The sequence below is a fragment of the Solea senegalensis genome, linkage group LG1 (genome assembly GCF_019176455.1).
Source record: "Solea senegalensis isolate Sse05_10M linkage group LG1, IFAPA_SoseM_1, whole genome shotgun sequence".
Lineage (NCBI taxonomy): Eukaryota > Metazoa > Chordata > Actinopteri > Pleuronectiformes > Soleidae > Solea > Solea senegalensis.
The window spans coordinates 16,655,420-16,677,706 of record NC_058021.1 but is presented as its reverse complement, the minus strand read 5'-3'; the positions used below and the strand labels follow the sequence as shown (position 1 = coordinate 16,677,706).

The following is a 22,287-nucleotide window of genomic DNA, read 5'->3' as shown; positions in this document are numbered from 1 at the left end:
TATGCCGAATTCTTCGTACCTGCCGAGAATTACATGCCTCTGACGGGAACGCGCACAGCTGATGCGGTAACCATTGGACTTCAAGAACCTAATGCTTTTGTATGGCAATGAACGGGGGCGTTCATTTATCTGCACTTAGCGAAAGCCACACTTAATTCAAACTGTTGTAACGAAACATTTTTAGTAAAGCTTTAGCTGTGCGCGTTCCCGTCAGAGGCATGTAATTCTCGGCAGGCACGAAGAATTCGGCATAACACCGGAATCCGGATGTGATCATGTTGTAGCTTTTGTCTCCGCATCCACTCCACTCCCACCGCCCGCCATTAGTTTTTCACAACCAAGCAAACAAAATACCTCGAAAATGTCGGGTTCCTCAAACCTTGTAGCCATGAAAAAAGTCGTACAGCAGCTGCGTCTGGAGGCGAGCATAAACAGAGTGAAGGTAATTTTTGTTTTTCTCTGTCGATTCATGGAGAGAAGTGTCGACCGTTAGCACGACTCGCTAACAGCGCTAGCTTGTGTCAGATGCTAGCACTGCAGCAGCAAGATGTAAAGTTAGCCGAGTCAACAGGCGCAGGAAACAGGGCGTTGTTGAGAAAAGTCAATCTGTCTCAATGCTGAGGCAGATTTCTACAAATATCTGAGAAAGAAATATATGTATTATTAACCATTTTTACAGTTAAAGTTAGAGGCTCTTGGCCTGGGGATTGAAGCTAGTTAAACGTTGCATATTTTCCTAAACTAATGCAAATAAATTGGGGACACCTCAACGTCGGAAAACAGCAGAAGGACCAGAACAGATGTAGCATAGCATAATTAAAAAGATAATTCAGCAAAATTTGTAGTATTTTACGTGAAGCCGAAAATAAATCCGGCCTTCAATTTGAGGTTAATGTGTTTGTTTGTTTTTTCAGAAATTATAACACACAAAGTTGAGAAACCTCTTGTATGTACAGTAGAAAACAAAACCTCATTGCTTCCTGAAATTACTTGAAATCAATTTCAATAGTTTATCATAAGTAAAGGATACAAAACATCTCCTTTGTGAGATTAGTTTATCTTAAAAAATTAAATCCTCAATTCATCCATTATCAGAATAGTTAGCCAATTACAATTACTAAAAACTTTAGTAATTGCACAATTTCCAGCTCTTACAGCACAGGATAGTTCACTTTCTCATTGTTTCTGTTCCTTATGCATAAAGATGGGAAATACTGAAATTACTCCAGTGTTCTGAGATTTAAAAGTGCATTTCATTTGTTTAACTAAATTAGAGATGCAGAAGTGATCAGTCAACAGAATACAGTTGAAAATTGAGCAGCAGGTGTTGAAGTTATTCTGAATTATAATCTCAAATATTAATCAAACTATGATAACTATTTTTTAAAGTTGACAAAATATGACTATTTGTTTACTTTACTACCTTATCTGTAACAACTGTTATTTTGAATAGATACCAGGTAAGGAACCAGGTGTTTTCAAGAGATATGTTATTCAGAATTACATTTTATAAAAGTTACCATGAATAAATTATTTGTTATTATGTATTCGGCGACGCAAAATATGTCTACCTCAACCCATTTGTGGGTCCCAAACCAGTCTTTTGGAATGACAGGACTAAATAGTTCCCATGGAGATGAAGTTCACTTCAACTGTTCTTGTTAAACAACCTCTACGTAATCCTGTTTTCATGGTTTACATTTTGGTTCACTACGATTTTGTCACCAGGTCTCCCAGGCAGCTGCGGACCTTCAGCAGTTTTGCATTCAGAACGCCTTGCAGGACCCTCTGCTCACCGGCGTGTCCTCTAGCACCAACCCCTTCAGGCCGCAGAAGGTCTGCTCCTTCTTGTGAAAACACTGTGTTCATTGGTGAGTTTCTCTTCCCACACCATCTGTGCCTCTCAAAAATAATGGAGTTTTTCCACTGTATAGCATTATATAGCAGGGACAGTTTAGAGATATATATCTATATATATTTGTTGGTTTTCCACTACAATATAGTACCTCCTCAACGTGGGAGGGGTCATCACAGCACGGCTGCATAAAAACATACTAGTCAGAATCAAAATAAGAATACTTTATTAATCCCCAGGGGGGAAATTGTTTAGTAGTGACTTGTAAAGCAGTTGTTTTTCGATGTACCGAATCACTAGATTAAAAAGATTTGTTCAGTATTTCCTGTATGACCGGAGAAGAGACTCTGTCTGACACAGTCACTGAATACAGCAAGAGGGTTTGTGATGCGTCTCACTACTCATGATTGCAGACTTTCAGCAGTTCTGTCGATAAATATAACATTTAACTCTGTTAAATTATGAGATTTTAGACATTTCCTTGCTAAATGTTGGAGATTAACCCACGTTTTCAGGATTGTTAAATCTTTTTAACTGATCTACAGTTCGCCTTGATTCTTGTGCCAGCTATTCCTGTGACAGCACCTGTGACTAATCATTGGCCGGCAGTCTGACAACATCACGCATAGTATCAGTTTAGCATGCTTGGAACCTTGCCTGAGCAGGTACTAAAAAAAAGTACCAGGTAATATCTCTAATGGAAATGCAAAATAACGCGCGCGCCATAAGTATTATCAGTGTTAGGACACTCAGGCGATTTGTTTTCAAAACTCATTAGCCCACACAAGAACACAATGTTGAAAATAACATTACAAAGTTGAAGCCTATTCTTACATTTAAAAAAAATCTACTAATGTTAAACTCTACCTTATTTGTAAATTGTTGTCCTATTTTTTTTTCTTCTAGGCCTTCATTTTGATGCTACAGGGAAAAGTTGACCTCAACACTGCTCCTCATGCCAAGCCATTATACTGCCACGGGATCTCTTTGAGTGTAGAACACCACATCGTCAGGAAGATAACCATCTATTTTCAGCCACAGTAGAAGAAAGACAGTTTTATTTTTCATGGCACAGTGTGATTTTTGAGTAAATTATTGTGCCTTTTCTATTGATCTATTTTACTCATCACTGTTCATGACTTTTTTGTATTTAATGAATAAAAAAACATTCTTTCCTACCATGGAGTTATACAAGTATGCCACATCTGTTTGTTGTCATGCATGACACATCTAATTGTGACATCCAGCTGCCAGAAGCAGTTTTAATGAATTCTAGAACCATGGGACTAATGGGAGACAGTGGAGCGTTTGATTATTTGTTTAAAAAACATTGTGAGGACATATTCACATTTTTGTATATTTGAACAAAATTAAGAGAAATCAAGAGTAAAAAAAAACCCATTTGTGTTCACTTGCCTTTTAACATCCTAATGTGTTGTATGGCTGAAGAGGTTTCCTACTCCTCATCTAGGGACCGATACTAAATTCAGTTAAAACGTGCCTACCGCATTATGTTTTGTAATTTCTCTCATGGTAAAATCAAACAGTTGATCATACTGTATATCACAAGGAAATTCATTCAAAAGTATTGACCAGATCAGGACTGAAGCAGACTGGATATTAAAAGCCTCATACATTACCGCTCAGTGACCACATTGTTTCTGGAAAACAGGCCCAAGGCTTTTAATGATGGAGAGTTAAATATTGAGTTTCATGTGTCTTGTGCAGTGATTAAATTATGCTTTTACTGTGCTTATATATTCAAACGTTAAAGTCGTAGATCAGTTTCAAGTCTGTAGTGCCCTTTAAGTAGGAATAAATAGAAATTGAACTTTAAAATCCTTCTATTACAATTAAAAACTTGAATTTTTTAGTGAACTTTCACTCAAAAATATTGACAACTTCTAAAAATGTATCAGTTACAAGTGAAACTCCTATTATCCGCAAGTTAAAAAATAGGATGCATTATTGGAGGATACAAGAGAGGGCTATGAAATGTTTTTATTGGAATACAATGAACTTAAAACCTATGAAAATAAAAATTTTAATGTTTGAATCTATTTTACTTTTCAAAATGTATTTGCTTGTATATTCATTCCTGCTATTTAATATTACAATTTAATTTACATCATAGTTGTACACGTGTTACTTGAGGAAGGCACCAATTTAACGGTATCACTTAACAATACGGCAATTATCAGTAGTATTGCATTAGAATGAGGTTTGGTTCAACTCTCGCGAGAAGTAAAAGCCGGATCCACGTGAACAAGCAATGAACTGCATCGCTTCCACGAGCTTTACGGGCTGAACCCAGATCAGTCTTGTTTTCTCGCCCCTGCGGTGGATAAACGGAAGCTCGCATGTGAGAACTGAGCCTTGACCAGCCGAATGACAACGTCCTCGCCTCGCCGCCGGTCTAAGGAAAGAATCATGGGACAACGTTACTGTGGAAACGACGGTAACTCGTTTTGTTAAACTAGCATATTAAACACAACAAAGGCGAGCTGAGCGTGTGTGTGTGTGTGAGTGCGGTCATGATAGCTAGGCATGCTGCATGATGTCCTGTGTCTTTGTCCTTGTGAGGACCAGTTTCAACCAGAAGTGGTTTTACGGCGCATGATGCTAATTGCTCACAGAGGTGACATGATGTAAAACTGCCGGGTCAGCTTGAGCTGTTCGCAGCTGGCTGGTGAGGTTTTTCATTTTTACTTTGTAGCTTTGTCGACAGGTTTAATAATCTGCAGGCGCTGAAAAGCGTCCGTTGAAGAGAAGGAGTTTGGGAAGCACGCAGCTAGCTTAACGCTCACAATGATGCTCCAGGACGGATCCACTCAGCTCCTCTGCCTCACAGCCAGTAGCGGGGTTCCTCTTTTCACGAGGGGAGCTTCCAGACAGCTGCCTTTCTCTGTCATTGGCTCCCTGAATGGCGTTCACATGTTCGGCGGTGGACAGGGTGTGGTGCTGTCCTGTTGTGAGACTGAAGGCGGGGGAAAGGTGGTGTGGCGGGTTTTTCAGGAAAGTGTTATGCTCATCGCTGTGAGTGGAGGTGGACCGGGCGGTGCAGGTAGCAGCAGCAAAGAGGAAGAGGCTCGTTTGCAGCGCCTCCTGGAGAATGTGTGGAACTGCATGGTGCTGGTGTTGGGGCAGGATGAGCTGGCCAACATGAGGAATGTGGAGAGGATAAAGAGAGACCTGCGCTCCTGCTTCAGCCTCATTGATCAGCTGTTGGAGGAGAGGCATGAAGGTTTCCTGGGTAACCTGACCCACTGTGCTGATTCACTTCTTCCCCCCAACCCCACTCTTGTTCAGGAGGCTGTGGATGGATTTGCTCAGGCTGCAGACAGTGAGTTTGGTTGCCTCCTTGTTCACGGGCGAATAGCGGCAGCCACTGAGAAGTGGTGGCGTTTGGCACCGCAGGAAGTAGTGCTGCTCTCTGTGCTGATGCGGTCCCTCTCAGCCTCTGGATCAGCATCTTGTGATTACCCAGTTTTCCTTCCTCACGGCAGCCCCACTGTTGCCCATCGCCTCCTCCGTTTCCATCTGCTTCCTGGTGCAGATGTATGTGTGCTGTGTGGTCCCACTCCTTCTCTCCACAGAGCTGAAAGTGGACTGGTGGGTCGTTTTTGGTCACCACTGGTGGAGACTCTGAGAGACTGCCTGGCTGTTGGAGAACGCTGCTTACCTGCATCTATATCTCTGCGCCCTGACATGCTGGCACTTCTTCTCATCAATCGTGAAACACGTCGGTCAGTCTCCTGTGTGCGGGCTCCCACCAATCATCCGCTCAGCGGCCCTCCTCTACTTTCCAAGGCCCGCTGCTGGGAGCTGCTGAAGCTCTTCTACAGCTTCAGCATGACACGCTACTTCAGCCAGGAAGAGACACTGTGTGTCTCCCCGGAGGAGAGGACTCAGAAAGGCAACACTGAAGACTTTGTTCTTGGATTCACACACCAACCACTACAGTGTTACCTAGTTACAGAGGAGTGCAAAAGCTTTGGACTTCAGACCGCACAGCACCAGCTCTTCCTGGTTACGCCACCATCAGTCCCCACCTTTGCACTGCGAACAGCAGCCACACAGACCCTCTCTGATATCGTCACAGCCACTGGGTTTTAAGTGTTTACTTTGCTATAACATCTCAGTCTAGGTTAACCTACTAATCTACCACATTTGACCCTGTAATAAATCCTCCAACAAGCTCTTCACTTGTGAAGTGAATACACGCCTGCTGACAATTCCAAATATGTAAAATTGCACATTGAAAAACTGATCTACTATCGAGAGATACCATTTCCATCCGTTCATCTTCATGGAGATTAAAAGTCCACTCATAAAAGAAGTTCAATAAACTGATATATCACTGTTAATATCACCAGGCATTTAACTTGAGCGCCACTGCTTCTTTCATGAGATACATTTCTTTCACTTTTGATTTGCTTGTTCGAGACGAGACACTATTTAATTTATTTTCACTGAATTACAGGCTGTTTCACAGTCGGAGAAAGGAGAAAAAAGAAACGTGCCTGCTGTTTTGTTTTGAATGGTGTCACAACATTTATGATCCTACGTAGCGATGTACGATATTGGCCTTTTTGCCAAATATTCTATACCTTCTGCAGTGAAATTCATAAATTTGCAGCAGATACATTTCTCTATTGTGTGAAATAAATTAAGATAAACAAATTAATTGTTGGAGAGGGCGCCAGCATACAGGTGTTTCAGTCGTAAGACTTGTCACGTTTGTCGGTTTTAAAGCCAATAACGGCCGATAATAATGTGCATCCCTAATCCTAAAATATGTGTTACTTTCTATGGGTTTTTGTGTGTCTACTGATAATGTGACAGTGATAAAGTTTGCACTTTACTGGCTCAATTTTTCTTTGCAAATAAGATGAATAAACCACTTTAACAACTAAGCAGAAATTAATGTCTGCTTAGTTGTTATATATTTATACTGAAACAGCATCTGCTAGAACTGAATGAATACACCTTGTATTTATTGCTGTGTTTTGATTTGTTTATATCTCTGCTGTTATTTTCAAGGAATCCTGTTGCTCTCTGACTTTTCAGTGTGAAGGCAGAGTTTCACTGAAATTCACACTGAGGATCGGTAACATCTCAGTAAGTAGTTTTTAATCCTAGTTTCTGTCACATTCTCTGTGTGGAGACTTTTTTTTAATTGTTTGATTTATTTTAAATTTGTCATGAAATAATGAAAAGAAAGCCTTGATAACGAAAACATGCCATAACTAACAGATGCAAAGAAAAGTAGGAATTAGATAGATTAGATTATAAAATATGTGCTATAAAGTCATGGTATATAGAGTCTTATATGTTGACATTATCTCACAATTACTTAACTATCTGATAATTTTGACTTTATCTCATAGTTTGAGATAAAGAATGTAAATTAACTCATAAATTACCTATTCTTATATATAGTATGACTTCCTATCTCATATTGTCATGTATCCCAAATATCTGCACCTGTATTTCTTTGCCCAGTATTCTTGTTGATTTGAGAATCATTTTATAAAGTATTTTATAGCTGTGGTGTACTTCATACATGCAAAGAATGGATGTATAGCATTAGGAAAACAATGTTATACATCTATTCTTTGCATAGCTGTTGGCTATGTTCTCATATTTATATTGTATTTTACATTTTATGATTGTGCTTATATGTTGTATTATTATTTTATTTTTATTTTCTTGTCTCTTCTGTCTTATGTACCTGATTCTGTGCTGCTATGAATTGGATTAATAAAGTACATCTACACTCACTGGCCACTTTATTAGGTACACTGACCAGTTCACCCTCTTGTCAAGGCAAAAAGATGATATGTATAACATAAGAACATAACATGTCGACCATTTACAGCAGCAGAAGACCTGCCACTTTGTGTACCTAATAAAGTGTCTGTCTCTCCATAGTCCAGTGTCCTTCAACACAGTTCAAAGGTCCCCAACGCAGTTCAAAGTCCTAATAATAATATTAATAATATCTGACAGGTCTGTGGTCATGTGCTGATTGGTATAATATTGCCCTCCAGGGTTCTAATTTCTTAATCTGCAGAAAAAATCTTTCAAGTTCCTGTCACTTTATATTCTTACATGAAGAAAACTGCCTTCAATTTCAGTTTTATTTATATACAGCCCAACATCTCACACACACAGTTTACAGAGCTTTACAGTCTGTGCAGCAGGTGGCATCCTCTGTCCTTAGACCCTCACACTGAGTGAGGAAAAACTCCACCGTAATCCTAGTACAAGGGGGGTGAAAATGGGAGAAACCTCAGGAAGAGCCACAGAGAAGGGATCCCTCTCCCACGACAGGTGTCGCATGTACAGGAAACAAGTCCAGCAGATTACAAAAATATAAAAAAAAGATTGATTTCAAGGAAAAACATGAAAGCCCCAGTGAGACAGTTTAAAACACAACTGTTCTCTTTTGAATAGACCAGATGACAATAAAGCATGTTAAATTGTCTCTGGTCCACATTGCTACAGCCTATATGGGTGTTTCCCTATAATTTCCAAATAACTGGCTAATCCACAATGCACCCCAATCTCAGTCTAGCTAGGACAACAACCTCATCCTATCTTTAACTTCATTTAGAGTCACTTATCTCTAACAGAGAGCTGCAGATGGTGATAATGCTGACCCTTCTTTTCCATCTCTTCCTGCCACAAACACATTCACCCTCTCCTGGACAGACCTGTAGATCTATCACCTCACTGGCCAATGTTCACTTGAAATGTGTGTCATGGACCCACATACTAATTTCCTTTCCTCGTTTCTTTGTTTCTCTCTTTCATCACTTCTTTCATCACCTTTTTTCATCCCTTTCCCCTTTCCTTTGTTATCTCATGGGTTTTGAGTATGGCCTGTCACGTCTCAGTGCATATGTTACTGTATGCAATGAATGTGCACAGAATCAACTCCACAGGTTGAGGGAAGTAGAGTTGCACTGATAATGTAGGAGGAGCGTGCATCACCCAGTCTCCATTCGAAGTCTCCTCCCTATTCGCCTTACCGCGCGCACAGTCCTCGGGACAAAAAGTGAGGCGCGGTGCAGCGAGTAAACAAAAGTGACTACAAAAAGTTGGACCGCTGCACCGGTGTATCCGCTTCTGTCTCACTGGGTCCCCTCCAAAGTCCCGACGCTTTAGGCTCAGTAACCGGAGAACCGAGCCTGATCGGCGGCCCCACGGTGTGTAGAGTAACGGAGGAGAAGGGGTGGGATGATGAGCACATGAAGGGAGGGAGAGAAAGGAATACGCTCACTGGCCGTTACGTTGCCATGTGTGCAGGAAACGTACCCCAAAAACTTCTCAGTGAAAGATTTGACGCAGGCAGGGAAAAGAAAGAGCCAGCAGTTTAGTGGAAGTCGCGGCAGTCTTATCAGCTCAGTGTGCGGTTCAAAGGTCGGAGTATCTTTAGGAGCGCGCTGTTGACTCTTACACTCACACAACTTTTTTTTTGGTAGTTTCCCTCTCGACTGAAGCAACCGGCGTGCTGCGCTGCGTTGGTGTCGCACTGCATAGATTTCTCCAAAGTTGCTTAAGTTAAAAGAAGAGTCAGCGACATGTCAGCCTCACGAATGCAGCTGCTGTCCCCCAGAAGCCTCTTGCTTTTAAGCCGGGGGCGAATCGAAATGGGAGCCCAACGGCCCGGCAGTGGTCCCGGGGTCCGCTCACTCACCTCTCCCCCTCTGTACCCCTCCTCTCCCGGCAGAGCCTTGTCGAGTCTGAGTGCAACGCGACGTGGACTCCCCCAAGAGAAAATGTCCGAAAATGGAGTGGTGTCCCGGCCCAAGGTGCTGACCATCGACACCATGAACCCCACGGTGAAGAAAGTGGAGTACGCCGTGCGGGGGCCCATCGTGCAGCGGGCTGTGGAGCTGGAGAGGGAGCTCTCTGAGGTTTGTGCTGTGGTCATGTCATCCAATACTCTGCTTTACAGCGTCTCTTTCATCACATAATGTTGGGAAACGTTACTTTAAAAAGGCAACGTGGTACCAAGTGGAAGTAGACGTAGATATAGAAGAAGTACGTCTTTTGACAAAGTTTGACAAACTTCAAACGGCAGAGAATACTCTTTTTGTGCTTAGATTGAGCAATTTTGTTTGATATGTATTGTGATTATTAAGTAGTTTTATGTTTTATCGAATGAAAGGAATAAAGAAAAGAAATGGAATTGGCATCATATGCCAGTGAACCCTGATTTTAGGCTACATCCATATTACTTAATTTTACTTTAAAAAGTCAGAGGTAGCATCAATTTTGCAGAGACCATTGCAGGGTCCTGGAAATTGAGAAGTAAAAAAACAAAACAAAAAAACATCACAGGCTCTGTTTTCAACTGAAAAATGGAGACTTTTGAGAACGGTGACGCAGTGACCTGCATTAATGTCCTGACTGGAGCACCAGCTATGACTGAAAAGCTCCATTAACATTTGATCACTTACAGAAATCCTTCCTCTCATTAACAGTAACAGTGATGTTTCTCATTTAGCTGAAACAAAACAAACAACTGCAGGGGAGATGATTAACATCCGTTTAAAACGGCAATATGCATGCTCAGTATGCCTGAATAGTTGCATGATGTACTTTTAGGTGTATTGGTATGGACTCAGGTTTCTCCTGATCTGAAATGCTCATCCGGATGTTGGTCGTTGTAGTTTGATAACCCCAAATTCAAATCAATATGGACTACTGTGGACGTAGACAAAGTCTATAATCTAACATCAGGAATGACAGAAGCACTGCTGCCACCTTCTTTGTAGAGATTGTTTTTAGCTTGCAGGTGGTTCTTCAAGATTGAAGAGTTCCTCACAGTTGACAGGTCGAGATTTTACTGTGATATGCGTAAGGCCAATACCTGCACAGACTTTACTCTGCCAGCTGCTAAATAAATAAAAAGGATTGGATAAACTTGAACAAATTACTTCAACTGAAAGCACAAGTTAATTTAAACACAAGTTATATCGCCATTTTGAGGAATTTAAAAGTTGCATTACCCCTTTATTTATTCAGCGCGAGAAGAATTTGACTGTTTTCCAACTTGAATCTGTTTATACCTTTTTAAATGTAAACCCATCTCTAAAAATGAAAAGTGACATTTGTGTGCATTTGCTGGCGATGAATGCCTGTGTTGTTCGAGCATGAATCCATCCACTGTCGCTCCGTGGCATCAGAGAACAACAGTCCTCCCAACTTGTGTATGAGCAGTCTGTACTCAAGGATACTGGCAGATCCGTCCTCATGTCTTGAAAACTGTGAACTATCACCTTCCTGCAGAGACGTCTCAGAGCCTGCAGGTTTTGATTCAAACCGTTCAAAACTCATTATTTATCTAACTAGGCCACAACCTAGTTATTTTCATGTTTAATGTTTTTTCAAAGCCAGTTCATACAAAGAGCCTCGGAAGAAAATCCTCTAGGGGACAATACAATTTTAGTATCATCATATCTTTTTCATATTTGCACATGGGCAGGTTTCCTCTCCTGTTCTCAGGGTTGTCATTTAAACGCTATCCCAAAAGAAACATTTTGTTGTTTCACTTGTGAAATTGTCCATCTGTTTGTAATTCCTGAGGAGGCTGATCTTGTCAGACAATTTTGAAATACAGATAATGTGCTATAACCACCCATTTCATCATCTCTCTCCCCGTTCCCACTATGGATTTCATCAGTCCTAAACTGAAAAGAAATAAGCAGGGACTTTCTGTTTTGCTCTCATCTTTGCTCTTGAGCATTGCCTTGGCGCACAAGATAAACATATGATTGGTCCCTTCCAAGTTATTGACACTGTAAATGAACATCATTCGTGCATTCCTGTTTTTGTGAGCTCTGCGTATGGTGATGTGGCAACCAGCTGTTAGTGTGCCGAGTGCAGTCTGGTGTGAAAACTGTCGTCTCTTGAGTGCTTTGCTTAGGACGGAGTATATGAACAGGTTCTTGCACAGGTGAAAGGCACAGTGATGTGAGCAGGCAGCTGCTGTAATGACAGTAGTGACCTTTTTAAACAAATGGGTTCACTGGCACCAAAGATGTCACATTCTCTTTGTTCTGACCCATTGTATCATTTGAAGGTGATCGTCCTCTTCTGATAAACAGTTTCATTTGATTCAGTGTTTATGGGGTGGATTAATAAATGATCAAGCTGAAAGATGATTGCAGTCATATTCAGCCAGTGTAGATAATGGGCAACTAGACTCGCTTGGTTTCTCTCGAAGACATCAAACCTCTTGGCTAATAATCTGTTTTGAGTGTTATTATGTAATCCAGCGCAGTAGGCGCAGTAGACACAGTCTATGGTTATTGGTTACCCTTGAGTCACAGTGTGAATATGACTCAGCTGCTCTTGCAAGGCTTCAGCTGTCCATTTGCATCTCAAGGTCAAATGACACTCTTGAAAATGCACGCTGGAAAACTGAGAACTGTCACAGACGAGTCAGATTCAACTGTTAACACTCAAGCATATACTGGAAACTTGGAAGCTTTTTTGGAAAAGCAAAATTGTATTTGCCATAAGATACTGTGATCTTGCATAATAGCACGATACTGTACGGATTCTTCAGTTGTGTCAATATGGAAATATTCTCTGACATTGGTGTTTGTGACAGGATTTTAACCAATCACAGGGCAACTCAAGGAGAAGCACACATTCCTTCTGGACCTATGACTCTATTCCAAAGTTGGCAACATCTACTATAGCTGCAAAGCAACTTTTAAAAAAGGGATAATAGTCTAAAAGAGACGGTAAACATGAGGTATAAGAAATAGCTTTGGGTCATCATTAAGTCTTGTGTCTTCAAACCTTTAATGAGCTGTGGATTTAACAAAAGTCTAACAGTTTTTCCACGGATCCTGCCGACTACATCTCCCAGTCTAACTCCATGTTTATCGATCACACTTCCCTCTAAGACGGTAGAAGCACTGGAATTTCTTAAACTGCACATGTTCCCACTGCCAGTTTTTTTTTAATGGTGCAGCACCAAGCCAGAAGAATGAACTCCAGTCCTCTCACTAGACCGAGAGTCGTCAGAGGAAGGAACTGTGCTTTTATAATGTCCCAAAGTTCAGTCAAAAACACAGTTGGCTTCATTTTATAACCCACTACTTATCTAAATTGTTGGATGGGGTTGGGTTACTTTGGGAAACAGGTCACAGTGGTATTCTCTCTTTTGTCTGGGAATTGAACACATGCACACTCTGATCCCCTACTCTGGTTTCCTACACACCTTTTATTTACAATGTGAGATGTTTTTTTTTCCTCCTTTTCACTCACAGTACAAGACTGGCAGTGTTCTCACTTTTTATCAACTGATACTAAAGATAATGTGTTTAGAGCCTTTTTCCCAGCAGACACAAATACAGGTTTGTCCCAGTTTCGGCCAAATGAGTCCACTAATGACCAACTACACAGATAAAAGCTTCACACATGCAGTTATTACATTGTGTGCTTTGTTTTGTTTATTCCTTGTGAGCAGCCAGCTGAGAGCCAGTGGGGACCAAGTTTCAGGTTCTTTTCCATGTATTCTGCCAGAATGAAACACGATATGCAAATCTCAGGAAACATTTTCCGTGCAGACTTGAGTTTGTCTTTGGATGTTGGATGTTACTGTTGAACAGCTGAGAATATGAGTGTTTAAAAAAAGTTCAGAGGTAAACAGCTCTTTCTGTTTATCACATCTTTGCTGTGATTCCTCAGAGTTAAAATAAATACTGAGTGAACTTTACACGGGGATCTCTGGGCCTCCTTACGAAAGCACTTCAACTTTGTTTGCAGGGATATTGATCAGTGATGGAGGACAAAAAGCATAGTCCTTTTCTAGCCAGTTCTCAGGAGCATAGGTCAGCTCAGTTTCTTTCAGATCCACATCATGAATGGGTGGCTCTTAAAACCTCGGGGGTTTGGCTCTCTGTAATTGTATTGGTCCAGACCAAGAGACGCCTCCTCCATGTGACCAATGAGAGAGCCGCACTCGGATGTCCGTAACTCTGAACTGGATTGGGCAAATCAAACAAACAGCCTGTTTTGATTATTGCAGGGTGTGAGTGTGGGGTGGGTGAACTTTGTGGTGTTTTTTTCTTTCTTTTCACAGTCATGCTGTTCCTAACATCTGCTGTTAACAGCATGTGTCTGTGCGTCCTTGTGTTTCTCTGCGTGCTTAGCTGTTTGTCCTCCATCAGTTACCACAGCTGTGCATGAGCTGTGTTTTTATTAAATGGAATATAAATGCCCTTGAAGAAAGTGAACCACACCTTGATTTTATGTTGCAATTATTTCAGTTCACTGCTGCTTCGGAGTTTGCGTCACAGGTTTAATGATATCCGTTTGATCAGGTGCTTTGCTGTGAATTGTTCCCATGTTGGCATGTTGTATTGGTGTCTAGATCATGTTTTCTGTCCCAGCTACATCAGTGAGTGTGTGAGAAAAGCTGACTCTCAATCTGGTTTTCCTTAATAATAGTGACACAGACTTCCTGCGTTGATATTGTTACTCAGCAAATCTGTCTTGGAACAGGAAGTTAAAGGTGAGGTGTAAAGCTGCACGCTTGAATGGAGGAATCTAATCTAAGGATGTGCGTAGCCCTGAAGCAGCAGGAAAACTGCAAAGACAACTTTTCAAACAAAACATCCAAACGACAAAAAAGCTGTCGAGACTGACCGCGTTTGATTGTGATGTTTTTCAACGTTTACTTATCCATTTTAATTGCAGGAAAATGACTGGTTTAATTCAGCCAATTCATCTGCTAACCACTAACCACAGCACAGAGCTTGGCTCTCAGGCTGTTGTGTTTATGGGAAAAGCCACTGCATGTATTTAAGACTCTAATGTCAATGTTGTTTTAGTGCTGAAAGCAACCCCAGTTCATTTTTGACTTGTACAGTCACTATAAAATGCAGAAAAGTGCAAAGTAGGTCTGGGTGTCATGGCCAAAAGCTTTTTAACTATATAAAAAAGCTTCAAATCAGTCTATTGATAGTCATGATTACACATTTTACCCCTGGTTGAAAGTGGAAGAACACAGTCAATTGAGGTTTTAAAATTTTTAATGGACAGAAAATAATAATATCCCAATATACAGTATGTTATTGAATTATTGCCCAGTATAATGCAGTTTGTCTCTTCTTTTTTCACCTATCTAATCACTACCATATGTTGTGTTAATATTTTGCAGGGTATGAAGAAACCATTTGCTGAGGTCATCAAGGCCAATATCGGTGACGCACATGCTATGGGACAACAGCCAATCACTTTCTTCCGACAGGTCTGCTCTTAAGCCCTTCTTTCAACCTCTCGTCTAAAAGTAGCTCCTCCCCTCTGACCTCTGAATGTTTCAATAAGTGATCTCTCGTCTTCCTTCGATAAGTTATCCATCAGTTTTCCTTCCCTTTGTTTTTTGTCTGTAATCTGTGCAGTGTGTGATATACAATGTCCCTTCCATCCTTTTATTTCATGAGTCCTTTTGTTTAAAGGTGCTGGCACTGTGTTCCTACCCTGAACTGCTGAATGACAGCACATTCCCCGAGGATGCCAAAAATAGAGCACGCCGCATTTTGCAGTCATGTGGAGGGAACAGTATGGGTGTGTATAAGCGTGTTGGTCAACATAACTCGGTGTCTTTATATCCCCTATATGTGTTAAATCATGCTTTCTTGTGGTGTTTTGTCACATTAATGCTTTTTCGTACATCAACATCAAAGAAACTTCATTTGTCTCCATATGAATCGCCCTCAGGATCCTACAGTGCCAGTCAAGGCATAAACTCGGTGCGAGAGGATGTGGCCCGCTACATCGAGCGAAGGGATGGCGGCGTGCCCTGCGACCCAGATGACATCTACCTCACCACAGGGGCCAGTGACGGCATTGTGGTACAGAAAACCTTCCTAATTGTTAATGCATTGGAAATATCTCATTAAAAATGTAATTCCCCCTGTAGTAAAGAAAGAGTTGGCCTCAAATTCTTATGGCCTCTCTAATTCTTATGTAACTGACCTTGACAAAACATGTGAGTTCACGGAGGCCCAAATGTTTACATTTCACGGGGATAGTTTGCAGAGGTATAGCAGCAGGAATTTGCTTTTGAACTTTGCCATTTGTGCAAATGTACTGTTTATTATTATAATAACAATAATAATAATAACAACAATATAGCACATTTCAAAATCAATATCAAGTCAGGGCAAACACAAGAAACAAGTGAAAGCAGTTTGAAGGTAACACAATCGGCAAGCAACAAAATAACACATTCCAAAAATGACCGTGAGCGCTCATGACACTCATGAAGGTCAGAATGTTCAGTTACTGTTTTTTGAAGCAGTTCCAGTTTGTTTCAACTGTTTAAACTCCTAAAAAATATTGCATGATGCTTTTTTTCCTGTGTGAAAAAGACATTTAAGATGCTAAAGTTAATCACATAACGATTGTCTTTTACCATGCAGCACACGACAGCAAACATGTACAGTATCTAACGTCTTCGCTAACTTCCCTGCGTTGCCCCCTCAGACCATGTTGAAGCTGCTGGTGTGCGGTGAAGGTTCGAGCTGCACCGGTGTCATGATCTCCATTCCTCAGTACCCGCTGTATTCAGCTGCGCTGGCTGAACTCGGTGCTGTGCAGATCAACTATTACCTTAATGAGGAAAACTGCTGGAGTCTGGACATCAATGAGCTGCAGCGCTCCCTGGATGAAGCCCGGGAGTACTGCAACCCGAGAGCTCTGTGCATCATCAACCCCGGAAATCCCACAGGTAAATACGTCATAATTAATTATGTTAACATTGAGTATGACTACAGGTTAAAGGAACTCAAATGTCCCGGTATCAGAGGTCTTGTAGTTTTAGGACAGTGTACAAGCGCACGCTTAAAATCCACTCTGTCTGAAGTAAATTTTTAAGTTCTTTTGTTTGGATTTGTCACATCAGAGCTACAAATGGAATGGAAAAACCCTTGAAATCCTTTCCATGTAAAAAAGACATTGTCTCTCTCAATTTGAGATCTGCTGGAAAAACAGGTTTGTTTTGTTTCGAAAATACCCTCTCATACGGTGTAATCGTATGTCAGGCCTTAGATTTAAATGTGCTGCTCAAAGAGGAGCCACTAGATGGCAGCAAATGGACACAAGTCAGCAGTAAATCACCATTTCAGTCCCTTCTCCTGCCTCCTGTTTTTTTTCACAGGTCAGGTCCAGAGCAGAGAGTGTATTGAAGATGTGATCCGATTTGCAGCAAAGGAACGCCTCTTCCTTTTGGCTGATGAGGTACTGCTTCTCCTGTCACATCGGCCTACTTCATTGTCTTGATTCATCCTGTAATATGTCTCACTTTGTCTCCCATCTCCCAGGTGTACCAGGATAACGTGTATGCCGATGGTTGTCAGTTCCACTCTTTTAAGAAGGTTCTGTTTGAGATGGGACCAGAATACGCAAACACAGTGGAACTGGTCTCCTTCCACTCAACCTCAAAATGCTACATGGGAGAGTAAGTCATCAGCACAATTCTATGCAGGGATTAATTAGACAGGAAGTGCATTCCTTTTTTTTTTGTAGTACTTCTCAGTCACGTCTCATTTTTGTGGTGCGCATGTTAGGTGCGGTTTCCGCGGCGGCTACATGGAGATCATCAACATGGACGATGAGGTGAAGGCCCAGCTGTCTAAACTGGTTTCGGTCCGTCTGTGTTCTCCTGTTCCTGGTCAGGCTTTAATGGACCTGGTGGTCAACCCTCCTCAGCCTGGGGAGCCTTCATATGACAACTTCATCAAGGTACACAGTTTACACTCTCCCAAGAGCCTTCATTCTCCTTTCATGGCCCGTACTCTGCCTTCGACTATGAAGTTTTCTCAGTAATATTTTGTTATTTCGTCCGTTGTTTTCCTATTAAAACTCATGTGAATTCATATGGTCACACTTCATATATCAGGAAACAACAGCATATTAGCGAACTATAAATATGCTGACATCAATAAAAGGTAATTATCAGCTGCTTTTGATCGGCCAACAAATTAATTGTTCAAACAATATATAAACATATAGGTATATATATACACATATGCATATATATATATATATATATATACACACATATATGTATGTATATGTTTTTTTAAAGGCTACCATTTTAATTAAAACCAGTACAATAAAGCATAGGTAAGATTTGATGATACTGTAATACAGTGTAACTCGTACAGGTAGTTACTGGAGTTAAGTATAGCAATGTTTGACGTGGCTAACTACGTTGTTTCTTATAACCTCGTGCAAAGTTAATTCCCCTTGTGGATAATAAACAAATCTATTCTTATCTAATAGTGACATAATGTCAGCTGTTTGCACCATTGTTGTGCAACAGGGAGAGCAACCTTGTCCATGAGCTCCGTCTGTGCTCTGCGCTGTTTGAGTTAGACGCACAAATGTGATTCGATGCTCCTTGGAAAGTTGAACATTTCTCAACGTCTGATGCGTGTAATGCGAGCAAAGCAACAGACCCACAATGCAGTTCAGCGGAGCTCGACGCCGCTCCGTTCAAAGTGAGTGACAGTGTTTCAGTGTGAAAAGCCTTTGCCGCGTGTATGCGAGATGGCTGCCGTGACTGATACTGTTTTCTGATAATCAAAACAATCTAAACAGGCCTACAGCTACATTTAGTCAATGTTTTTGGACCATCCGTCACATTCTTGCAACCTTTGTCTTTGGATTATCTTCATTTCTTATCCCCCCCTCTCTCTATCTCTTCTCTTCCCCATTTCCAGGAGCGCACAGCCACCTTAAGTGCCTTAGAGGAGAAGGCCAAACTTACCGAACAAGTTCTCAATACTGTGCATGGCATCAGCTGCAATCCTGTGCAGGGTGCCATGTACTCCTTCCCCCGCATTACCATCCCTGAAAAAGCCATCAAAGAGGCTGAGGTCAGTCCTCGACCTTCTCATTATGAAAGTTCCATCAAAAAAGCAAATGACATTGATCGGGAACAGTGAAAAAGAAAAGGAATAAAATAGATAATACAGTTATAAGAGGGTTGTTTTTTTTATTTTACCATTGAGGCATTGCTTTCTGTTGAATCACTTTTTCTCCTCATGGTTTCTGCTAATATTCATGTTCCACTAAAAAGCAGCCAAAGTGTTGGTTTACAACACATGAAATCAACATTTCATACTCAACAGTGCAGGATTATATAACTTAATTAATAACAAGTGCACTGTGAATCCACCACCCTGTTTACTAAAGGGACAAATGATTTCCAATAGCTCGTGGTTTCAACTCTGTGCTGTGGTTGACTGCTCAGTACGTATTTCATGGAGGCGGATGAGCCAGTCCACTGAGAATCTGATTAGCTTTACAAAGGATAAGGTCAGAGTAAAGCTTGACCTACTGACACCTGATCAATCCGAGTGACTCGTCAGATTGGCCCCAAATGGCACGGTTGTTTCAAGATTGTTGGGCCACTCCTGCAGTAGATTTTCTGCACGTTAAAAAAAATCCTGTGTAATGAAAATAATAACGAAAGGGGCCCAAGTATTACTAGAATAGTAAAATAGCTCAATGTGTTTTTATAGCTATACCCAAGTTGCTGTATTCCTGATCAAAGTCTTGCTACTGAAAATAGTCCCAGTTTTCGCAGAATATTACGGCTCCCGTTGTTTATCGTTGATTTTCGTTCCACACAGGACATTGGCCAGCAGCCAGATATGTTTTACTGCATGAAGATGCTGGAAGAAACTGGAATCTGTCTCGTACCTGGAAGCGGCTTTGGTCAGAAGGAAGGAACGTACCACTTCAGGTATAGAACATTTAGATCATTGCTGCTTGACATGAATCAACAGTTAATTATAGAAAAAGTCAGCAAATGGTAAAAAAAAAAATATCTTATCTAACATGTTGACTGAAGTAATTTACCATTTTGTCCAGCAGGGGGCACTGCAAATCTGAATATCTTTTAATGATTTAATGTGTCATGTAATGTTGGTTTGAGCTTGATTTTGGGAAAAGGTTACAACCTTAGCGTGGAGGCAAAAAGGTGCATGGATTCTGATGTGACGCTTCTCTTTCATGTTGCATTGGCCACGTACTGTAATGACAGGGATCTGATTTGAAAAGCAGAATTGAAGATCGGGTTTTGGTTGTGACTGCCTTAGTCAGTCGCACTGGTACACGGAAGGCTTTCAAAATAATCCAGGAAGGGTTGCCATCTCTCCATTTTTTTCAATGTGCTGCGACTTCTTCAATGTGCTTCAACATCAATTGAAGGGAGTTAGATTGAGAGGTTGAAGGGGTGTTCCGTCTGGAGCTACTACGAACAGAGCAGTTATAGGATCAAGTGGAATATTACGGGAGTGCATACATGAAAGGGTATCAAATATAGAGCACCAAAATGGAATAAACGGGTGTGCTATAGTGTAGCAGGTCGGCGTGACCTTTGGATACAGATGTGAGTCCCTTCACTAATTTGAATGTAACCTTTTGTCTTGCTTCTCTTCCTTTTCGCCGACCCAGAATGACCATCTTGCCACCAAAGGACAAGCTGGAGATCCTCCTGAACAAAGTCAAGGAGTTCCACCAGAAATTCACTCTCCAGTATTCTTAAATTTCCACTTTTCCTTTTACGCACAAAGGGACGTTGTCTAGAACCACAAGCAAAATCTTTAGCCATTTACAGTTTATCTGTCACTAGCCAAGTGCCTTCTCTACGATGGCTCTGGTGGTCTCTGTGATGACGCCTGCAGCCTCTACAGCTTTCTCATTTGGACATTGCACCGTTTGGTGTCAGAACCACACCACACCAGAAATAAAGAGATGCATTCAGAGACGTGTATGAGTTTAGTGCAGAAACTATAGCTTCTTCTAGTAGTGGTGAGGATTATGAAAGATGTATGTCTTGTAGATCTGAGTCTAGTTAATGTCATTGCCAAGCTTAAAGAATAGGTACAGTTGGAAAAAAAGATAATGTGATGCTTAAAACCTTATGTATGTGTACAAATTGTTAAACGATTGCATTCCTGTAGGCTGCACTTGATGGGAAATATATAAAAAAAAAACAGAAGGTCTCATTTGCATGATTATTCAGACATGATTTTGTAGAAAATAAATAAAACAAAAATAAGTGTAACATCTATCTTTTGTCTCATTATTTTTGGAAGGCGCTTTCAGATGTGTTCAGAATTATCGAAGAGACGAGCAGGTCGCATCGTCTGACCGTGAAGATCTCGTGTTACGAAATGTCACAAATGCATTATTTAACATTTTGCCTTCAGATCTAATCCCCGCCTTAATTTAAACAAGGAGAATTTAAGGAGTGGGATTAGCCAAACATAAGAAACTGTCAAAAACAAAAACTTTAACATTAAAGGAGAGCTTATCCTTTGTAAAAAAAAAATGCAGGGGGTTTAAATTGAATGTTGAGTTTCTGTAACGCAAAAGCATATAAAACTGTAAAATATGCTTAAATTTGTATTATATATGTATGTATTTATAAACATTGGCATAGTTAACACTGAACCAGTTACTAGACGTGTGATTTGCCGACTGAGGGCACTTTTCTTTTCTACACCGATGCTCTGAAAAGATCTTCCACAAAAGTCAGATTAATCAATTGATTCCAAAATAAGAGAACAACAGAAGAAGCTCAAAACTGAGCACTGACATATTATCACCTGATAAAGTTGTAGAGAACATGTTTTTAAGTAAACGACTCCACAGAAAACATGGTTCTTTTGTATACACAGCCATTTGACCAGCACATAATGATCATATTTATTGTTCAATCTATTGATTACTTTTCATAATTATTACTTCCATGTTGTATTTCTCAATTGTTCCCCACTTTCACAAATAACTAGTGCACGTGTTGCATGTTTTGATATGGAAAACTCCACACAAACAAAGAAGGAAATGGAGGGGTGAGTGGTGGAGTTCTCTGTTTGTCACAATATTACACATTGGACCATTAAACTTACCCACACTTTAAAAGACTGGGATGGGGCTTTAACTGGCATAACTGTAGATGGATATAAATCTGTTAATGCTTCCCACACAAATTGATATAAATTCCATTTATAAAAATAGTTAATAATGAGCCTTTTCAGTCCTAATTTGATTCATTGGTCATGTATTTGTAACAAGTCTTGCTGCCACAGTGGATTCTCTTGACACTAGAGACAGAGATGTCTGTTCAATACCCGGCTGTGTTTGTAAATCCTCTCCCTCCATGTTCATATGAAGGGAGAGAGTGTGATTACAAAGCAGCGGCACCTGTGTCAATTAACTCACCTGTGACTGATTTAACGAGCCATCTCCACACGGAGTGCCAACCACGCCCACCTCCACGTTATTATACAGACCAGAAGAACTGGGTCTGGGACATCATTAGAATGAAGACAATTCACCTTTATGGCTCCAGATGTGACTGTTAAGAAAACTGAATCGAG

The 22,287-nt window shown here is 40.8% G+C and overlaps 3 protein-coding genes across 5 annotated transcripts; all 3 read left to right on the top strand.

The window, feature by feature from the left end:
- Window positions 1-269: 269 nt before the first annotated feature.
- On the top strand, window positions 270-3,033 carry gng5 (guanine nucleotide binding protein (G protein), gamma 5). Its single transcript, XM_044036495.1, has 3 exons — window positions 270-442; window positions 1,729-1,871; window positions 2,762-3,033. Exons 1-2 carry the CDS (start codon window positions 362-364, stop codon window positions 1,852-1,854), a joined length of 207 nt encoding a protein of 68 aa, XP_043892430.1. The 5' UTR covers window positions 270-361; the 3' UTR covers window positions 1,855-1,871; window positions 2,762-3,033.
- Window positions 3,034-4,163: 1,130 nt separating this feature from the next.
- On the top strand, window positions 4,164-20,969 carry gpt (glutamic--pyruvic transaminase). 3 transcript variants are annotated; one of them, XM_044036464.1, is made up of 13 exons: window positions 4,164-4,313; window positions 6,899-6,976; window positions 9,594-9,780; window positions 15,048-15,137; window positions 15,346-15,454; window positions 15,608-15,741; window positions 16,376-16,619; window positions 17,049-17,128; window positions 17,212-17,348; window positions 17,458-17,632; window positions 18,616-18,771; window positions 19,531-19,643; window positions 20,357-20,969. In XM_044036464.1, the coding sequence occupies exons 3-13, from the start codon at window positions 9,643-9,645 to the stop codon at window positions 20,445-20,447; spliced, it is 1,467 nt and encodes a 488-aa protein (XP_043892399.1). In that variant the 5' UTR covers window positions 4,164-4,313; window positions 6,899-6,976; window positions 9,594-9,642; the 3' UTR covers window positions 20,448-20,969. The 3 variants fall into 3 exon arrangements, with proteins under 3 accessions (XP_043892399.1, XP_043892389.1, XP_043892408.1); XM_044036473.1 differs by lacking the exons at window positions 4,164-4,313; window positions 6,899-6,976 and adding an exon at window positions 8,906-9,069; XM_044036454.1 differs by lacking the exons at window positions 4,164-4,313; window positions 6,899-6,976 and having other exon boundaries at window positions 8,898-9,780.
- On the top strand, window positions 4,311-6,905 carry fuz (fuzzy planar cell polarity protein). Its single transcript, XM_044036483.1, has one exon. The coding sequence runs from the start codon at window positions 4,664-4,666 to the stop codon at window positions 5,969-5,971; it is 1,308 nt and encodes a 435-aa protein (XP_043892418.1). The 5' UTR covers window positions 4,311-4,663; the 3' UTR covers window positions 5,972-6,905.
- Window positions 20,970-22,287: the final 1,318 nt, after the last annotated feature.